The sequence below is a fragment of the Scomber scombrus genome, chromosome 14 (genome assembly GCF_963691925.1).
Source record: "Scomber scombrus chromosome 14, fScoSco1.1, whole genome shotgun sequence".
NCBI lineage: Eukaryota > Metazoa > Chordata > Actinopteri > Scombriformes > Scombridae > Scomber > Scomber scombrus.
Genome location: NC_084983.1, coordinates 9,773,126 through 9,791,709, shown reverse-complemented (window position 1 = coordinate 9,791,709; position 18,584 = coordinate 9,773,126). Strand labels below are relative to the sequence as shown.

Genomic DNA, 18,584 nt, shown 5'->3' with positions numbered 1-18,584 from the left:
CTTGCTCTATTAAGCTTAGCTGGAAAGGCAGGACCTCATGGCCTGTAGACTTTTGGTGTGCACCAGACAGAACAGAACAGGATGACTCATCACTGCTCGGTACACCAAAATATGTCTTCACCACCTCTCCCACAGAAGTGCCTTTCTCAATGCTGTGTAACTTTGGTCGTAGCAGCCGTCTCTGCTTTGGATGGCACTCCCTGCTCACTCACACCAGTTAACCACATTCAGTTTCCTGTCGTCTTTTCTTTGTAGCTCGAATCATTTCTTATACACACAGTTAAGAAGCATGTTTCCCACCACAGGAGCCTCTTGTGATGTCTTAATCTGTTTCTTTGGTTGACTGTAGTTTTCATTTTGTGTGTTGTATATGTTTAGTTTTTACATGAACTACCTAAACTACAATGTGACCTTCTAAGCTACGTCACTCATTTCCCCTCCAGATCTAATTTACAGCAGTCATATTCCTCCTAAGATATTTCTGTTGCTCTTGTGTAACTTTGCAGATATTACACTACAGAAAATGAAAGTGTAGAAGTTTATCAGTCTTGTTTTTCACTTCTTTATCTCACTTAGAGATAAAGAAGATAGTGTTGTAACTAAAAAAATGTTTTAAAAACCCCACTGGATATGCCTATTTAAAAGATGGTAGCTAATTATATTTAACCCCCAAATAATTGATTTTCACTTTCAAAAACTCAGTTCACTTGACAGTTTTCCATCAGAATATACACAAAACAAGAGTTACTGCTGAATGTACACTAGTAGAAATTATGAGAGTATTCAAGTTTTAAGATCTAAAGGCTGACTGACTTGAGGAAAAATCCCGACGATTACCTGAAAGATTCCCTGGACAGTGGCCAACAAGGAGGGTGCAGAGCGGAGACGTCACTGCCTTTGTACATTGACTCATCCCTACTCCCAGGGCAGGATGACCTCCCACAATCTGAGCACCCTGAGTGAGACACTCACAGCAGCCAGAATCAAGGCGCACACTAACTAAAAGTATGTCAAAATCTCTCAGCTAGACCTGACATGTCCACAGCATCAAATGCACCACAATCTTTTAAGTCTGCCATTTATTTATAATAGACAATACTGTAAGTGGTGCCAAAACTTAGTTAAACTCGTGATTTCACTCTGTAATTGATGTACTGCTTTAACCAACGATTCCTGAAGTATTTATGAGTTTAGGACTGTACGGTTTTAATGTCTTTTAATTCAAAATCCACATCACTCATTTTGTAGTGGGTTACTTGTTCTGTCTGTGATGTTTTATAGAAAAGAATATTAAAGATTAAATAGTTCAGTTGCACCATACAGCAGTCTGAACTACTCAGACTGAACCATATTATCCACATTTATTTATCCTTTAGTAAAATGGTTGCTGATTCCCTCCTCATACTGTACAGGTCAGCATTAAATGCCTGCAGATTGAGGAATACTTTTGTTATTTTGCTATAAGTGTTTGTGAAGATAGAAATTCTCAGTTGTCTTTTTCACTATGGTGTATACTGCACGAGTTAAATGGGCCATGTTACTCTTTGTTAAGTGAGTGTATTTGAAATCAATAAAGTATTTTTACATGTCAATTTGTGTGCCTGTGTGCTATTACACCATTTAGCCAGCAGATAGTGTGCATGTGCTGTGAAACCTGTTGCACAACTGCAGCTGCTGCACACACAGACAGGGGATGAAGGCATTAGATAGGTCATTTCAAAGACAAAGTGTGAAAACGTTTAGCCAATGAATCAACAAGGAGGGACATATTCAGCTGTCAATGTGAACACATAATGACTGAAATCTAAGTTGTAATTTTAGGGAGGGGGAGGTTCTTTTCTCATCGAAGGTAACTTGTCCAGGTTGTATTCTTACCATTTAACAGCTACTGAATAGTTGGTAAAGAAATAGGCTTGAATCCAAGAGAAACAGCTACATACTGCATAAACTCCTGGAGGAGGAAGTTAATACATATGGATGAATAAACATATTGATAAATGAACTTCACAAAATGAAGTTCAGTCTTTTTGTGACTTAACTTCCCTTTAGACATCACCACTTCCGTAGTTTTACATCCCATGTTTATGTAAAAGTTTGCAACACAAAACTTTCCACACAGTTGTGTTTTTGAAATCTTAAAAATCTTTCTTAAAAATAGAAAAGAAAAGACAAAACACAGTTTGAACAGAATTCTGCTTTATTTATGGAGAGAAACACATTTTGTCATTAAGACTTACATTTTGTTTGAGCCCACAGACCCAAATAGTCTATTTTTGTATATTTTGGTCTACAAAAGCGATGCTTTCCAGTCAGTGTGGATTACAATACTGCAGATCATCACAACACAAAAATACCTTTATTTTTCCCTTTTTACACTGCAGACACAATGGCCTAGTCAAACAGGTGACCTACACCACTTCAGAAATGTGACCACCACTCCATCTTTAAGTATTAGAAAACAACAAAGTATGAGATTTAAAATGTTTGTGTGTTTAAACCTGAGTATTACACTGTATATATGTACAGTCACGTGTGTACCTCTTGTCATAGCATTTTGTGCACCAACAATCCCATTTTTACATCATCTGGCAGAACAAACTGCAAAAAGTCAAGAGGTTCACAATTATTTGACCATAACTGCTTTTTTGTGTGTGTTACTGATCACTATCATAACAGTGTGTACACATCAAAAATCCCTTTGGTCTTGATCTTAGCCAATAACAACCAATTCTGAACTGAAGTTAATATTATATTGAAAGTATTAGTCTTGAACATCTTAAAAATAGCACTAGTCTAATTTCCAAAGGGCCAGCTGATAGCTGCAGAATGTTCATTTCAAACGACAGCTTGAAATGAACAATCTGGCCTCAGATACCAAGATTATTAAATCACAATGGGCGAAACATTTGATAGTAAAAGAAATCAATATTCAACACACCTCTGCTTTGCCAACATACAGGGTTAGTCACTAAATCAACTCCCAAACATTCCAGTAAACTTTCATTTAAAAAAGAATCTATCTTGAAAAATCAATAACATCAAACACAAATCTGAGTAAAAATTGAATTCACCAGTCAGTGAACTGAAAATGATGTCTGCCTCTGGTTGATCCGCCCAGGTAAAGCTACTTTAGTTAAGCATGTGGAGACGTCATCTGACGCCAAAGATCAACCAATAACAAACAGAAATTTCAATATCATGCTTTTAACCGTGAGGTTAGCCAGATTTGCGTTTGGTGTTAGTTGCAGAAATCCTTTGTCTTCTGAAATACAGAATTCACCGCATGACAACCCATATGTTGGATCACAAGAAATTATGTTTGACAAAGCCGCCCAAGAATAGCTTTGGCATGTTTTGTTAGGCAAAAATATATTAGAAAATATTGAAATTCTCATTAAAATAGCATAAAGCAGACATGTCAATTCAGAGGAAATAGATGCACTTAACCAAGGTGCACAGGTTACAACACAGAAATGATCTAAGTATTTGAACAACTGAAGTAACTGTTACTGTTACATTTACAGATCGCTTTCTATATATACACACACACGTGTGACTATGTACAGAGAGGACATGATGCTTACTGCTGTACACAGGGTATCTGTGCACTTCTAGGTAGCACGTTAATGTCCCTGTAAATTAACTACTGTACCCAGTAAGAATTAGTACATACCAATGGGCTACTCCCAGTGACACACAGTGTCACAAACATTATGGCATTGATTTTTTCCCCCTTTATTTAAATAAAACTATTTTCATATTATACATTTCATATTTTGTTACATTCAAGGTATAGATACAATTTGTATCAACAAGCAAAAGTCAATTCTAGACATTTGTGGCTTAGTTGTTTGCGGCACTTACAAAGGGAGGGTTGGGACTGTAAACCACCTTCTGGCCTCTAGTGTAACCTTTTGGCTAAGTAGTAAAATACTGGATTGGTACATTGAAAGTCTTTTATGTGATTGTGGAGGTTTTATTTCTGGCTTGAAAGTAGTCTATGGCCCAGTGAAAACAGTGTCTTTCTGGACGTAGTTAAAATTGAAATATCTCTAAAAGAAAATGAAATGAAATGCATAAGTGACCAAATCAGCTACACTTCCATTCTTTTTTGTTCAAAAGTGGAAAATGTCCAAAATGTCCAGATGGGATTTGTGAAAGCAGAGTCTAACCTTTTGGATTGGGGCAGCTACCATCATTTTCAACATTATGGTCAGGTGTGAAATAGCCGCTGGGCTTTAAATGTGAATCTGATCTAATGCTTGTTAAACCCACGTTGTCCGTGAGAAGCACTTTATCTAATGGCAGAGAGCAAGTCATGGGGCACTGTACCAGAAATAGTAACACATCAGCTTGTGAGCATTAAAGTTCAATCATGTATGCAGATCTCCATAAAACCACTAACTACGTAGATTTAAGGACAATGTAATGAGATCTGTCCGAGTTTAAATGATTGATTTCACATTGATTTTATGCACTGTAAATCTGCAGTGCCACAGATGACGTGTGTAATGTTGATAGTGGATATAAGATTTCCCACACTGAATACAAAACACAATGTCCTATAAGAGTACTACTTGCTTCATCAATCTGAGATAACATACTGAGTTCATCAGTGCAATGGACTATTCCAGCGTTCAAGTTAAAGAAGGATCTCACTCTCACTAACAAACACAGGAGATCCTGAGTTTTTTTCTCAATCAGCAATCAGAGTAACGTTTTGACTTTTATTAGTGATGGCCTACTTTTTGCACTAATTTTTGGAGACTGACAGTTCAACTGCCTCAAGGAAAAAAAGGAACGGCACGCAAACTTTTAGCCAAATGCCAGAAACAACCTTGACAGCAGCCTTGCAATCTGATTGTTTCACATGAAGAAACATTTAGGCAGTTTGTTTCACCTTCTCATGAACAGACAGCCGGCCTAAAGTGGCCTCGTCATTTTTCATGAAAAAACAAAGTCAGCAAAGCCCAAAATTCATTTGGGCAAAACACATTCAAATGTTTTTTTTTTCTTTATGTCTGTTCATACACTGTGGTTGTACCTAAACATTATAAAGAAATATAGATTTTTGAAGCACCACCAACGAGACAAAGTCAGGCTCACATAATTAGCCCTGTTAAAGAGTAATACCACTCAGTTTAAAAATTCTCATACAGTTTCTTTTAGACAATAATCACAAACACTTTCCTAAAGCAAAGGGCGAACACAAAGTCTGATGTCATCAAAACAGACAACTTTGTGAACTTTGTGTTTGAGCTCTTCCACCATGTGTTTTTAATTATTTGTTAAAATAATAAAACACCAAAAAAAGAATAAACTGTCCCCCATTTCTATTTGTTATTTCACTGTCTTCTCTTTCACAGGCGTGTGATAGTATACTGTAAAATTTCTCAGTCATGCAATTCAACAGTAAGCCTCAGAGTACCATGCCCAAATACTGAAATTAAGTGGCATTTCCCTTTAAATGCACTCAAAGCATGATCTCACTGTAAGGTTGGCTTTACATGGTACGACCTTTCTGCCATTTGAAGCTGCATGTTTCATGTAGCACTTCGTCCTGAGGGTGAGAGTGGAGAAAAAGGCCATGGATCATTGAAATCAAGGACTTTTGAGCATGAATGTCTCACCCATGGGTCTAATTTAAAGATCCAATCAAGTTCACTGACTCAACAATCAGCGTATTATGAAACTATGGGGAAATCAAATGGTCGTTAAGATGTTTTTTATCACCCATTTTTGTCTTGGGCTACTTACTGTAGCACCCTAATGAACAGTAACATTACTACATCTGACTCAAGCTGCATCACATAAAGCCACCCTATTAGCCCACCGCTCCAAAACTCAAGGTGCATAACTAGGATATACAGAAAAAGTACAAAGTTTTGCAATGTTATCTCCACATTTCAACCGTACATAACTACTTTAAGGTACTACATGTTACATGTAGAAGGTTCACAAAATATATAACTACTAGATCAGACTCTTTTGGCAGGAAAAGACTGAAAATTAGAAAACTGAAAGCATCCTGAGAGCAATGTGCTGCAAGGCACAGCCAAACCCTTCCATGATCCTGGTAGACGGGCTGCATGTATGCGTACTATACATCTGCATTTGAGCACTTCCGTCTCCCTTAAAAAAGCCAAACAGTACAATATATTTCATCTTCAACATGCTTTCTAGCATTCACTTCATTTTTTTTGTACATTAATCCTCATACTCTACAAGATATCACAAAATGAGCCTAATGCTGAACTTGCTCACAGGCCTGATCGTTACAGGCAGATTTTTTTTTTACAATTTTTTTTATAATTTCATCTGACAAACGCAACACCAGGTAAATATTCAGTCTGTTATAGAATTACTTGTGCAAACCGTTAAACTGTGATGGTAAACACTGTTCCCATTGCCTCTGATAATACATTTCTACAACTTGGGCAAGTCACATCGCAGCCCAGTGAAATCAAGGTTTTACTACTTTCACATGCACATAAGAAACTAACTGGCTGTCAGAGAGGTTATATTATGACATTTTACAGATGCACATTGTTGCAAAAAAGTTGAAATGCAGTTAGTCAGAAAGCACATTTTCTCTCAAAATTTCATTTTGCCATATTTGAAGTGCGTCTAATACAGTAAGTTATTTATGAAGCATTTTAAGAAATATGCCACAGCCCCATTGATAGTTTTGTTGCTGTGTGTTTACATTAAACAAATTCCTACTGTGCATCTGGATGGAACACTCACTAATCAAACTAGCCTGATGGTTAACATTGTAGTGTATGTTAGTGATATTAATATGTTTGCTCAAAGACTGGACTTTCGAATCTCTTTATACTGCAGGGAATTAAACCTGGACAAAGGTTCCCTTCCCTGTCCTGGGTCTCTATCATGTGCATTAGCACACATAAGAAGACAACCTAGTAGGAAGTGTATAAATCCCATCAGAAAAGCTGTTAACAAGTTCCTCTTCATGCCTTAGACTAAGTTTCTTATTTATGCATCAGCAATTGGGTTATTGACTAAAGCTGGCAATCATCAGACGACTTAAATGCATGTAAAAGTAGTCATTGAAACAAAATTAGCCTGCTCCCGAAAACAAACTGCTCCGCTGACAACTTGAAGGAGTTTATTAGAGCTACTGTGTTTGAAACAAAGATACTAATATTTCCACATTGAAAAGAATCAGCACAACAGGTTTGACTAATATAGAAATAGGAAAATCCAGGACGTAGTATCCAATAAAAATCAGTAAGGTAACTGTACAGTACACCATATGAAATAATCCAAACACAGATGTTAGGTTTATACTATAATCCAGTCGATCGTGTGAAGTTATGTAGAATACTGAAACTATAGAAATTCTTTTTTTGGCATTATTTAGCAGCTTATAAATGACTTTGAAATAATGGCTTTTGTGTGATTATATGTACATAGATATGTGCACATACATATATATATACACAAGTCAAATCTCCTTTTTGGCTTGCTTTGTGCACTGTCAAATTCTACCAAAATAGTAGCTTTGTTAAGTGAGGCTGAGAAAATATATCTCTTTAGATACTGAGATAGTGCTTTACATTTGAAAGGAGGCTTCAACGACTAAAGACTTTCATTGAAACCGATCAGACGACGACGAAAGCGTGAGGTCATTCAGATATAAGGCCATTAAATGTCATAGTTCATGCTTTGAGGTATGTACTTACCTCCCTCTTACTTATCTTTAAAATAAAAAGCACAAAATAAGTCACAAAAATTATTTACAGCAGAGGCAGACCTAAGCAAGGTTATTTATAGTACCGATGCACCACTTTCATAACACATTCACATGACCTGAACAAGATCTTCATAAAAGCTACATGGTGCACAAATGTTGACATACACTGATGTCAAATTTAATAAGGCAAATGTGGGAGTGTAACTTTTTCCTATCTTAACTGTGTGGCTGACCCGTTTATTAATCCACGTAATTCACACTGACTCACGAAATGATAAGGTTCAATAATACACTTGCTAGCTACATTAAATTAGGATTAGATTAGTCTTTAAATTTAAATTATGATGGTTAACCAGTTGATCATGATGACATGAAATAACGTGTGACCAATTAATTCATCAGAAACACAATCTACATTAAGCTGAGGGACATTTAACTATTTGATTGATTGATAAAACTAAAGCGTTCAGTTAATCGTGGATATGGTGCAAAGCTGTTATGCAGCTCCTGCTCAGGTATTATGAATGTGTTGTATGTAGGTTGTTACCTTATATCATATGCGCCACACTTCATATAAAAAAGTAGCTTTCATATGTGAAACATCTTACAATTCTACTGATCAGACAAACTTCATCTATGCTCAATACTTCTATGTCATCTTACTGATGTCAAATCTGACAGCGAGACATTTAAAAAATGATTAACTCCTGAGGGCAGATGTTGCAGATGCAGCAACATTTAACAAGTGCCTATCTTTGTGACCAAAATGCTTATTTCCCTTATCACTTCAATTTTGAATGCTTAATAACGCCTCAATGGCACGACCTCAGTTTTGTAACAATGACGGCGGCGAGTTGTTGGGGGTCTGTCAAATGAGGGTTCTTCTCCATCACTGAGTGGACTACGTAAGCAGGAAAGATGTTACAAAGGTTCCGATATGTTTGATACTGGTGGTCTGGGATGACATACCGCTCTTGGTGTTCAGCTGCAGATGGGGTCTCCCACGGCGAGTTCCAAATTTGTTCCATTTTGTCTGGCATGCTGCGGACCATCACCCGCTCGCAACAGGGCATCAAGCTGTTACTCAGTGGATATGAGTGATATCCGTAGGACTCATTACCACAAGGCAGAGGGTCCCAGCTTGCGTGCTGCTCGCGGCACAGTGGAGGTCGCCTCTGTCTCATTGGGTTGCTATCATATAGCCGTGAATCTGATATGCTGTCCATGCGAGTCATGCCAAGAGACCGAGTGGGCTGGGAGGACAGAGGTGGGAGGACATTCTGAGTGAGGGGATAGTCTCCAGGGCAGCTGGACCTGGCCCCCACTGCAGCATGCTGGATATGTGGTGCGAGGTGAGCTCCAGACTGCTTACGGGGGCCCTGCTTGGGCTCCTCTGGTCCATAACTCTGTACCCTAGTCAGCGCTTCATGCCGAAACCCATGGGAGAAAGCTTGCATCCTAGCCTGAGCAGAAGACTGCTGCTGCCCCTTCATGGTCTCCTCTAAGCTACTGTCCACAGAGCTTGGGTACAGGTCCCCGTAGGAGGAGAACGAGTCGCTGTTTGAATGGCTGAGGCAGGATTCAGGGCAGTGGCTGGGATTTCTCTGATACACACCATGCTCGTGCTCCATGCTACAGAAACTGTCGACGTTATGCATGCTGCTCATGCTCATGTTTGAAAAATCACTGTGCAGTGAGTAATACCCATGGTCACTAACTGAATCATACTTTGGGAACTGTTCACTGTATGTAACAGAGGCGCCATGACTATTAGTAACCAAAATGGGCGGGTACTGTACACTAGACATGTGCTCCAGAGAACTGTGTGAGAACTGCAAAGAACCTGGCACTGGGCTGCTGGCTGATCGGGTATTCAAGGCCCCAGCTGCATGGCTCTTGGCGGGCTGCATGGTGGGCACACTGAGAGCAGACACAAGGGAAGGCACTGAATTTGTCTCAGACTTCCTAACAATGGACAGCGTTTCTGGAGGTTCACAACGAATACTGGGGTCAGACTGACGTTTGGGTGCCACACGTTTGGCCTCAGAGTTGTCCCCTTTTACAGTCGCTGGACCAATACCGCATTTCACTAAAGCCCCCTCACTCATTGTCTTCACTGCAGACAATTTGGCAAAGGCCCGCAGTTCATCAGCCACTGACCGCTGCGGCTGGTTGACGCGCTCTGGATGGTAGTACTTGCACTTGTGTCCATATGTGCACTTTTTCCCTTTTTTTTGAAAGAAAAAATAGATCAAGTTAAGAAAATTAAACACTGAAATTACACTGACCAACATGAAACATAGTCACATAGCTTCAAACAGACATTAAGGATACTCACCATAGGGGCAGGGTTGTTTTTTGTGCTCTGGAACAACAGGACGCTTACGAAGGAAATTTTCTAAGCTTGGACCATGTCTTCCCAGTGGATCATCAGGTGGCATAAACCTGCAAGTCATTTAAAGTTTTTCCATTACCTTAGCATTAAGTGTCCCTGCCACCAAAAGGAATTTTAAAATAGTTGCATATATTATCATTAATATTATACAATGACTAAATGGATAATGTCACAGATCAAAAGTTTGTTTTTTAATTAATGTCCCTTAATACTACTCATGAACTTCAATATATATATATATATATATATATATATATATATATATATATATATATTTTAGTGTGTGAGATAATCCAGGTGATGGGGGCCATTTGGCTGCCATAAGAACACATCATAGTTACTTACTTGTCATTGACAAATGAGTACATTAGGAGACGCTCCTCTATGAACTTCTTCCACTCTGGCTTCTCGTTTTGCAAGTCCCTATAGTTGTCATTTGACACAATAATTCCATCAGAATCATAAGCCAGCTTCACTATGAAGCGATCATCATAGCACACCACTCTTCGGCCTTGAACCCTCCGAGACGGGGTGAAAACCAGGATCTTCTCTTTTTCCAGCTTGCGTAATATTTCTTGATCTGAAAGAGAAATTTCAAGGGAGTTTTTATGTTAATTACCATCTCATTAAAAGTTACAGAGTCAGTTTAACTTCAAATAGTTAGAATAGAGTAGAACTGAACTAAAACGTATCTGTTCTCTCATGTGGTTTAACTGAGTGCCCAAAATAGTTTTTGAATCACAGAAGAAGAATATTAATAACTATTAATAACATAACAGCCCATTAGACAGTCCCAGTGTGATGAGGATATAAATGATATGAATGCAGAGCAACAGCCTAAAATATAGCTTTAGTACCTGTAATGAGGGCATCAGGCCTTGACTGCTCCTTCCTCCAGGCTGGGACAAACACAGTGATGTCTTTATGTCCTTTCTCTAGGAACCATTCAACAGCAAGCTGGATACCACGGCATGAGAACACCTCTTTGTTTCCATGGCTAGAAAACAAAACAACGTGATATAAGGTCTGCTTAACCTAATTAAAGAACATCCATTAGGGGGGAATGTTTCAGAACAGTGCTTTCTCTACAAAGCACAGACTAATTACATCTACTTGTGTATCTTTGTTAGTGTCTTACCTCATTGCCACATTTGAACCATCGATGACGATAGGCCTGAGGTTATCATATGTATCCACAGACTCCTCTTCCAATGACACCTCTGGACTCGCTGTCTCTTTAACACAGGGGGAGCGTGACACTGATGTGGCCGTACTGCTGGAAGGTTGACTTTCAGGCTCTACTTTATTTCCAAGCCTTACTAACTCAGCGAGCACATCGTTAATAAGAGCGGCAGCTCCCAACTTGTTGAGCACTGTCTGCACCTGCTCTCCTGAATAGCCCAGCTTCAAAGCAAACTCCATCTTTGTCTGGTACTCCCTGTCGCTGGCATGCTTGAGCCCCGCTCCTGCACCGGCGTCTTCCTCACGAAAATCTTGCACGGTGCTACTTTGGGAAAAACTTGGCCGGTCCAGGCACGGAGAACGACAGAGTTGGCGGTGGGGTTTTGTAGCAGCCAAGGGCTCCCTCCTCTTACAGCTGCTGCTGTTCGCCTGAACCTTCAGGTGTTGTTGCTCCTCGGATTCGCTTTCTGAGCTGCTTCCATCCTCAGACTCATCAGTGGCGTGCTGGGCCTCACTTGAGTCAATGTTCTCTTCCCTGCATGGGCGTTTTTCCATTTTGAGCTTCTCCACCATGGACCATGCTGTCGTCACGTTCGCCTCGTCACCTCAGATTTCCACCCCATGCTTCCTCACCTCCACCGCAACCAGGGAATCTTATTCATTGCTAGACTTCAGCACTACAGGCTCTGTGTGTAGGGCCAAAGTAATACAGTCTCCCCTATGTGAACTACTTAATCCTGAAAGACAGAAAACACATAATGCAAAATGTTGGTTAAAGGTGCAGTGTGTAAGATTAAGTGGCATGGCATCTAGTGGTGAGGTTGTAAAGGTTGCAACAAATGGAAAACCCCTCATCCTCCTCCTTCCAAGTGTGTAGGAGAACCTATGGGGGCTGTGAAACTCAGGAAAATGTGAAAAACACAAAAGGCCCTCTCTCAAGCTAGTGTTTGGTTTGTCTGTTCTGTGCAACATGGTGGGCTAATTAAAACATACTTATGAACATTATAATTCATTTCTGGGGTTATACCCCCCTAAATTCTACAAACTGTTTCTCTAATATACGTTCAACTGATGAAATGCAATGAAATAAACTTTGTTTATTAATGTTTATTAACAGTGGACAATGACATAACCATCCATGTTGTTTCCCATAAACAGGCTTTAATTTGAGCAAGATTTATTTGTATTGACATATTTCTTGCCTTCAAAGTTTCCTTAGAAAAGCAGTTGCAAGTGCAGCAAGATAGCAGTTTACCAGAATGAACTGTGCTTTTTCAGCCCCTTCAACTCTCAACCTTACGCTCCAATTGCGGTTGACCAGTCCTCTACCTGTGGGAAACATTGCTATCTGGTGCAAGCGACAATTATGCACACAACGAACATGACCAAATATATAAAGTTAGCCCCTCCCCCAAAACACCAACTGCAGCACAGGAAAAGGACTGAGGACTGTTTTTATAGCAGACCAATGTATGTTCTGACTGTGTTTTAGGTTCACTCAGAAGTGCACGGGCATTATGAAGTTTTAACCTGAGTAGAGTAAGCAGTGACATGCTGCTTAACTCAACAAACCGGTCTACACTTTAGTTTAGTTTGCTTTTTCTAGTGAAATACGCTTTTCAGCAAAATACTCTGAAATATCTGCTAAGAGTGTAAGCTGTATTTCTTATCCAGCTGTCACCTGACTGACATGTTACAGGTACAGGCAACTAATGATGTACTTAAAGTTGTGATCTGCAACTGCCAGCATATGCAAATTTTTTAAAGCATTTCCAACTGCGTTTCATTAGTGAACTTCTTTGCATGAGTTGTTGCAAAGCAGATGGCGGCAGTGTGAATATTTACTGATGTTAGGTGGCAACAGCATCAACTATTCTCAATTAGATTTGTCTGCCAGCCATGTAAGCCCTTCATCAGAGAGCATGCAATGATGACATTGTCTGCCACTTCACTTACTTCATATTTTTCAGATCTTTGCATGTCACTGATTATAAACATTCTTTACCGTGTTATAAATATTACAAACTCACAATTTTAGTCACTTAAAATAAGACAAATACATACACTGCTCCCCTCTTTTATAGGTGCTGTATATACAAATATAGGTGCAAACAACAGACAGAGAGTCTCCACCTGACTCTGATGTCTCTCCTGCTTACTGTTTTTTTGAAAATGAAACCCAGTCTTCGTGCCTAAAATGTGTTAATGTGCTGCAGAACAGCTCCTCACTTCTGCAAGCACAGAAGCGTTACTGGTCTCATACGCAGCATTCAAGCCAGACACGCATGAGGTGAGTGCACGAGATCACATAACCTGAGACAGAGTGTGGGCTGAACAGTGTGTCCCTGCGCCTCCAGCCCTCTGACAATCAGAACTGAAACTGAATTCCTCAGTGAGCAAAGCTGTTTTAAGGCAAAGCAGTGCAGGACTTCACTCTGCAGTATAAACCACGCAGAGCTGCTATAACATCTGCAGCTGTACATTTTCACACATGGATATTGGTAATCAGAAAAATCTAATACGTTAATGAACAGACACACTACAGTACCCCCCCCCCCCCCACCCCCAACAGTCTTGCAGAGAGTAGAATACAGCCAGCATCGAGCTTCAAGAGGCACAGCCCATGATGTGTGTTGCCTAGCAACCCAGCCTTGTCATCAGCTAACTCCTTTTTACCAGTCACGACTAACACAAACACAGCTCATCATCTCTCTTCAGGCAGCCAGTAAATGCAGAACACTTACAGCTACGCTACAACTCTACACTAAAACTCTTGAGGCAGCACATTTTGAAATAAAATATGACATTACTTAGACCTCTATCAATGTTGACCAACTCAGTCTGGATTTTTATGTGAGTGTATCTTAAAATCAAATTTGGACCGATGTTGAACGGTGCGGTTATCTGAGGCTTCTACTGTCAATGCTTCTAATGTGAGGAAATAGTAGGTAGTACACAGTACCGACAATCAAAGAAGACACTGAAGGTTGATATATTTTTGGAGTGTCAATCTGTGGTTACAAACGCGTACCTTTTAAGGTTTTTTTTTTTTTTTTTTTTTTTAAATCAGTCGTGGTGCACACTGTCTCACTATGGATCATAACTTGTGTGACAAGGATGGAGATCAAAGTACGGTTGTAACATTTAAAAAGAAAGTTCCACTGTTGTGGAACTTCTAGGATTAGCGACAGACACAGTGCATAAGCTTGGCCCACTGCCTTTTCAGACATTTTATGACAACATCGATACATGTGAAAGGGAGCAGAGCTCTTCCACTCCTTTTCCCTCCACCTCCAGATTCACAGGCTTAGACTCAGCAAGGCCTCCAGACTATCTGTGCACATGCACAGGCTCGTGTATTGCCGTTTCATAGCAACAAGTGAAGCAGGTCCCTGAAGCCATCTTTTACATTGCTGACCCTACATAGTATCCAGTATGTAGCGGGGGATGAAACGCACTATGGTCAGTTTTTGTTATGTGTATTGCTTGGCTAGTTAGATAAAATAGAGTTAAAAGCCAGCCAGCAGCATCCGAAAAATGATCCAGTGGTTACACAAATTGTAAACATGTTCTGTAACTTAACATAGAGAAAGGTCATTTTTATAAATCAGATGCAAGGTTAATCATTGAACTATTCCTTATGTCACCTCCACCTCTCCACTGTCAGCTTAACCTGTTTACAGCACGATGCATAATTACAGATCTGACTTCCACTTTTAAGAAGCTCCATCACTTCAAAATTTAAAAACTGGGATGCTCTTAAACTGTAGCTTCTGCAGCACTGGATGAAGAGAAATATTTTACCTTACTCGGGAATTTGGGCCGAGAAGCCACTTATATTATGAGCTGAAAAGGGTAAAATAAACACAAAAAAAAGAGTTTAGCTGTGAATATGCTCCAAAAGTGACCAGGCGAGAGTTACTGTAAACAGTGACCCAGGACAAAGAACCAACCAAACCAATATCTGATCTTATTTCTATATTTTTGTTTCTCAGATGATGGCACTGTAGTCCCATCTCATGTTAGCTTCATTAGCCCAGTGACTTCTCAGCTGCTACACTGGAAACACTGAAAGATAGCTGAATATTATTATCCATCACACATCAAAATGTGCTACTTAACACTTAAACCAAAGTGCAGCATAGCCCTCACACTTCAAGGGCAGATGCAACACTGATAAAAAAAAAAAAAAGTTTCAATCGTATGACCTTTAAACGGGGCACAAAATTAGCACCAAGTGGCTGGTAGATCCCCTTCACTCACCAGCCAAAAAAAACGATGGTAATCTATTGAGTGGCTGCTAAAATATGAACATTCAATAGCCATTTGGCTGGTGGACAAAAAGTTAATATTGCACCCTGTCATTCAATTATTAACACTAAACTGTTTATGCTGCCAAACAAAAACTACTGAGGTATACATTTAGCCTGTCCTCGGTTCATAACGGGGATTTATGGCTGTTATCTCAGAGGACTGCCATGTTTGCTTGCTATGGAAACACAGCAAACAAACATGGCATTGAAGGAAGGTTTCACTTGCAATAATTGTCAATCATTTTTATTAAAATGGCAAATTAACCACATGAGACAGCACTGAAGTCGTAGGGAACATGGGCGACTACACTTTGCATCTTGCTGTTTAGATTCACAAACAGGCAAATCAGTGCTTTACACCACAAATACAGCTACGTAATAAATACATACATGAGGATACAATCATCAGGAATGCAGCCTGAAAACAACTTGCTTCATACTTCCTACCATGCCGCCCAAAATCTTTGCCAATTTTCTTAACTGTTTAAAAAGGTAAGAGTCTATTTTATATCATAAACAACCTAGTACGTTTAGACCAACTTTACCCTATAAATGTATACTTGTACTTAACCAGGTTTAAGTTTTTCCTTCTAATTCATTAGTTTGGTCATTTTAATGCAGAATGACACCTGTCACAGACTTATCCAATTAAGTGTCTAAACATGTTGAAAACTAGATTTATCTCCAAGAATAAACAGAGGAATAGATCTCATTGGCTGGGTTATATTAGCAATAGACAAAAAAGTCAGGATTTGTATTCTTAAATTCAACTAGCTTTACCTTTACTTAACAGCACACAACATGCATATAACTAGATTAAAACAGAGCACTGATCCCGATGACAGTGACCCCTCCACAAACCCATCTTTAACTGATATTTGAGTTAACTCAGCTGGGTGACTGTGGCGTTGCATCCATCAGCTCACTACTGGACACGTCAATATGAAAAAAAAAAAACCCTGAAGTGCTGGAAATCATTAGCAACAGCATCGTGAGTTAAGAGGGATGAAATGGAGGGAGGTTAGACAATGATGACAATACACGAAATATCATACTTACTACAGATACTTTCTCTACTTTCGTTATATCATCACTGCTGCACACGACGTCAGATTTGTGGCTGAATTTGATGAGGGATGACTGCTTTGACACCCTTAGGCCCCGAGTTACGCTTAGCACACTGACGTGACTTAGCCAGCCGCAGAGTCAACATTTTAGCTAAATAAACTAAACTTCGGTTTCTCTTTGTTGCTTTATGGTTAGACGGCGTTCAGATATCTGTCTCTGTACGCTAACTATCCAGCTTGTCAGGCAACCCTAGTCTCTTGTTTAGTTAGCGGTAGCGAGCTCGGTAGTTAGCAGCCAAACTCATTAGCTCCGGAGGCTAACTTAAACGCCAGGTTGCTAACGCTGGTGCTAACATTTTGCCGGAATACTACAGTTATTAACTTAAGAAAAAAAGTTGACGACGGTTTAATATTTCGCACGCAGGTGATACCACAGCAGCACATTAAGATTTGTCTACGTACACTGGCCGTAAATCAGTGCCACCGCAGACTTCCACACGGTGCTCCTCTCTCACCTTGTTGCTGTCATCCTCCTCGCCTGGAACAGTTATGTTTTGCTGCCATTGGCGCTGTCGCAGTTTGGTCGGGGTTGCCAGATAACGCGAGCGAAACAAGTAACCCAAGCTGTGAAAACACACCGGGGGGCTCAGAGTACCGTTACAAACTGGATCGCTGCTCCTCGACGCTTTATCAGGCGTTTCATAGACGCAGAGCTTTTTGTGCTGCTTTCTTGGTGGCTCGAAAGGACAGTTTGAGAATTGACATGAAACAGGTCCTTCTTGCTGTAATTATTCCTCCTGTTCATACTGGATATAATAAGATCCCTTCATAATGCACTTGCACAAATGTAAATGATGGCCAAAATCCACAAGTCTCTTTCCTGTGGAAGAATGTATTTACATATCCCCTAAAGACATGTAAGACATATAAACATACTCTACTATAATGTATGTGTGATGTGTGTTTGCTTAATTTATCTTGTTAAAATCCTTATCGTTGCATGTGCTCCTCCCTCAAAAATCAAGAATCTATGAACATGGAAATAATGTTCATTTCAGAAGTTTTAACTGTTTGTTGTCTGTCTCCTACTTCATTGCAAAGTCCATTCTCAGTGTATGAGCACTGGAGGCCTGACGTTTCCAAATCAAACTTGTGTAAATTGGACACTGGACCAGGATTGATCTGGTTGTCACAAATCCTGCTTGTAAGCCTATCAGATTGAACACAAAGCAACTTTCCACTTTCAGCAGATGAATGTGAAAACTTGCTTCTAGTGTCAAACTCTGCACATCATTATCTTTCAATGTTAGTCTTTATAGTGCCTCTTTTTGTTACTATACTTTCATTGCAGCTTGACAGAGAAATGCTGTCTGAGGAAACACAAAGAGGGAATCTGAAGCTAAAAAGATGTAAATGTGGCAGATATCCACTTGATATGACTAACTCAGACTGCTGAAGCCTCATATAAACTTCACTTAACCTTTAAATGCATTTTTGCACTAAATGACTGTGTGGACACACTGTGGATTTTGTTACCCATCACTTACATTGAAAGCATATCTGAAGAGGATCTTTTAACAGCCAGTATGAACAGGAGGAATGATTACAATGAGGAAAACCTCTTTCACTATGATCTTTCACTTTCATATGGACACCTGACTTGAAAACCTGTGAATGCTGCCCTCTAAAAATGAGGGGCATTCCCACAATACTGAGCCTTTTGATTGAAATAACGTGAGACTCCAATGGAAACATTAATTCTTATAAAATACAGTATTGACCGTTGACACACTATTGCAATTATACATTTTCTATGCCTCTGAACTTAAAATACAAATGTATCAGTTAAAAACAGACAGAGCCTGTATAGTTTAAGCCTTCTCTGTTCTGAATAATACCAAGTTGCTTGA

The 18,584-nt window shown here is 39.6% G+C and overlaps 1 protein-coding gene across 3 annotated transcripts; it reads right to left on the bottom strand.

Annotated features, from left to right (window-relative positions):
- Positions 1-2,185: 2,185 nt before the first annotated feature.
- On the bottom strand, positions 2,186-17,667 carry zc3h12b (zinc finger CCCH-type containing 12B). Of its 3 annotated transcripts, none has more exons than XM_062432970.1 (6): positions 16,667-17,667; positions 11,251-12,031; positions 10,970-11,109; positions 10,458-10,692; positions 10,056-10,162; positions 2,186-9,944 (listed from the first exon to the last, which is right to left on the bottom strand). In XM_062432970.1, the coding sequence occupies exons 2-6, from the start codon at positions 11,865-11,867 to the stop codon at positions 8,530-8,532; spliced, it is 2,514 nt and encodes an 837-aa protein (XP_062288954.1). In that variant the 5' UTR covers positions 11,868-12,031; positions 16,667-17,667; the 3' UTR covers positions 2,186-8,529. The 3 variants fall into 3 exon arrangements, with proteins under 3 accessions (XP_062288954.1, XP_062288955.1, XP_062288956.1); XM_062432971.1 differs by having other exon boundaries at positions 17,190-17,667; XM_062432972.1 differs by lacking the exon at positions 16,667-17,667 and adding an exon at positions 12,550-13,795.
- Between the last annotated feature and the right edge of the window lie 917 nt (positions 17,668-18,584).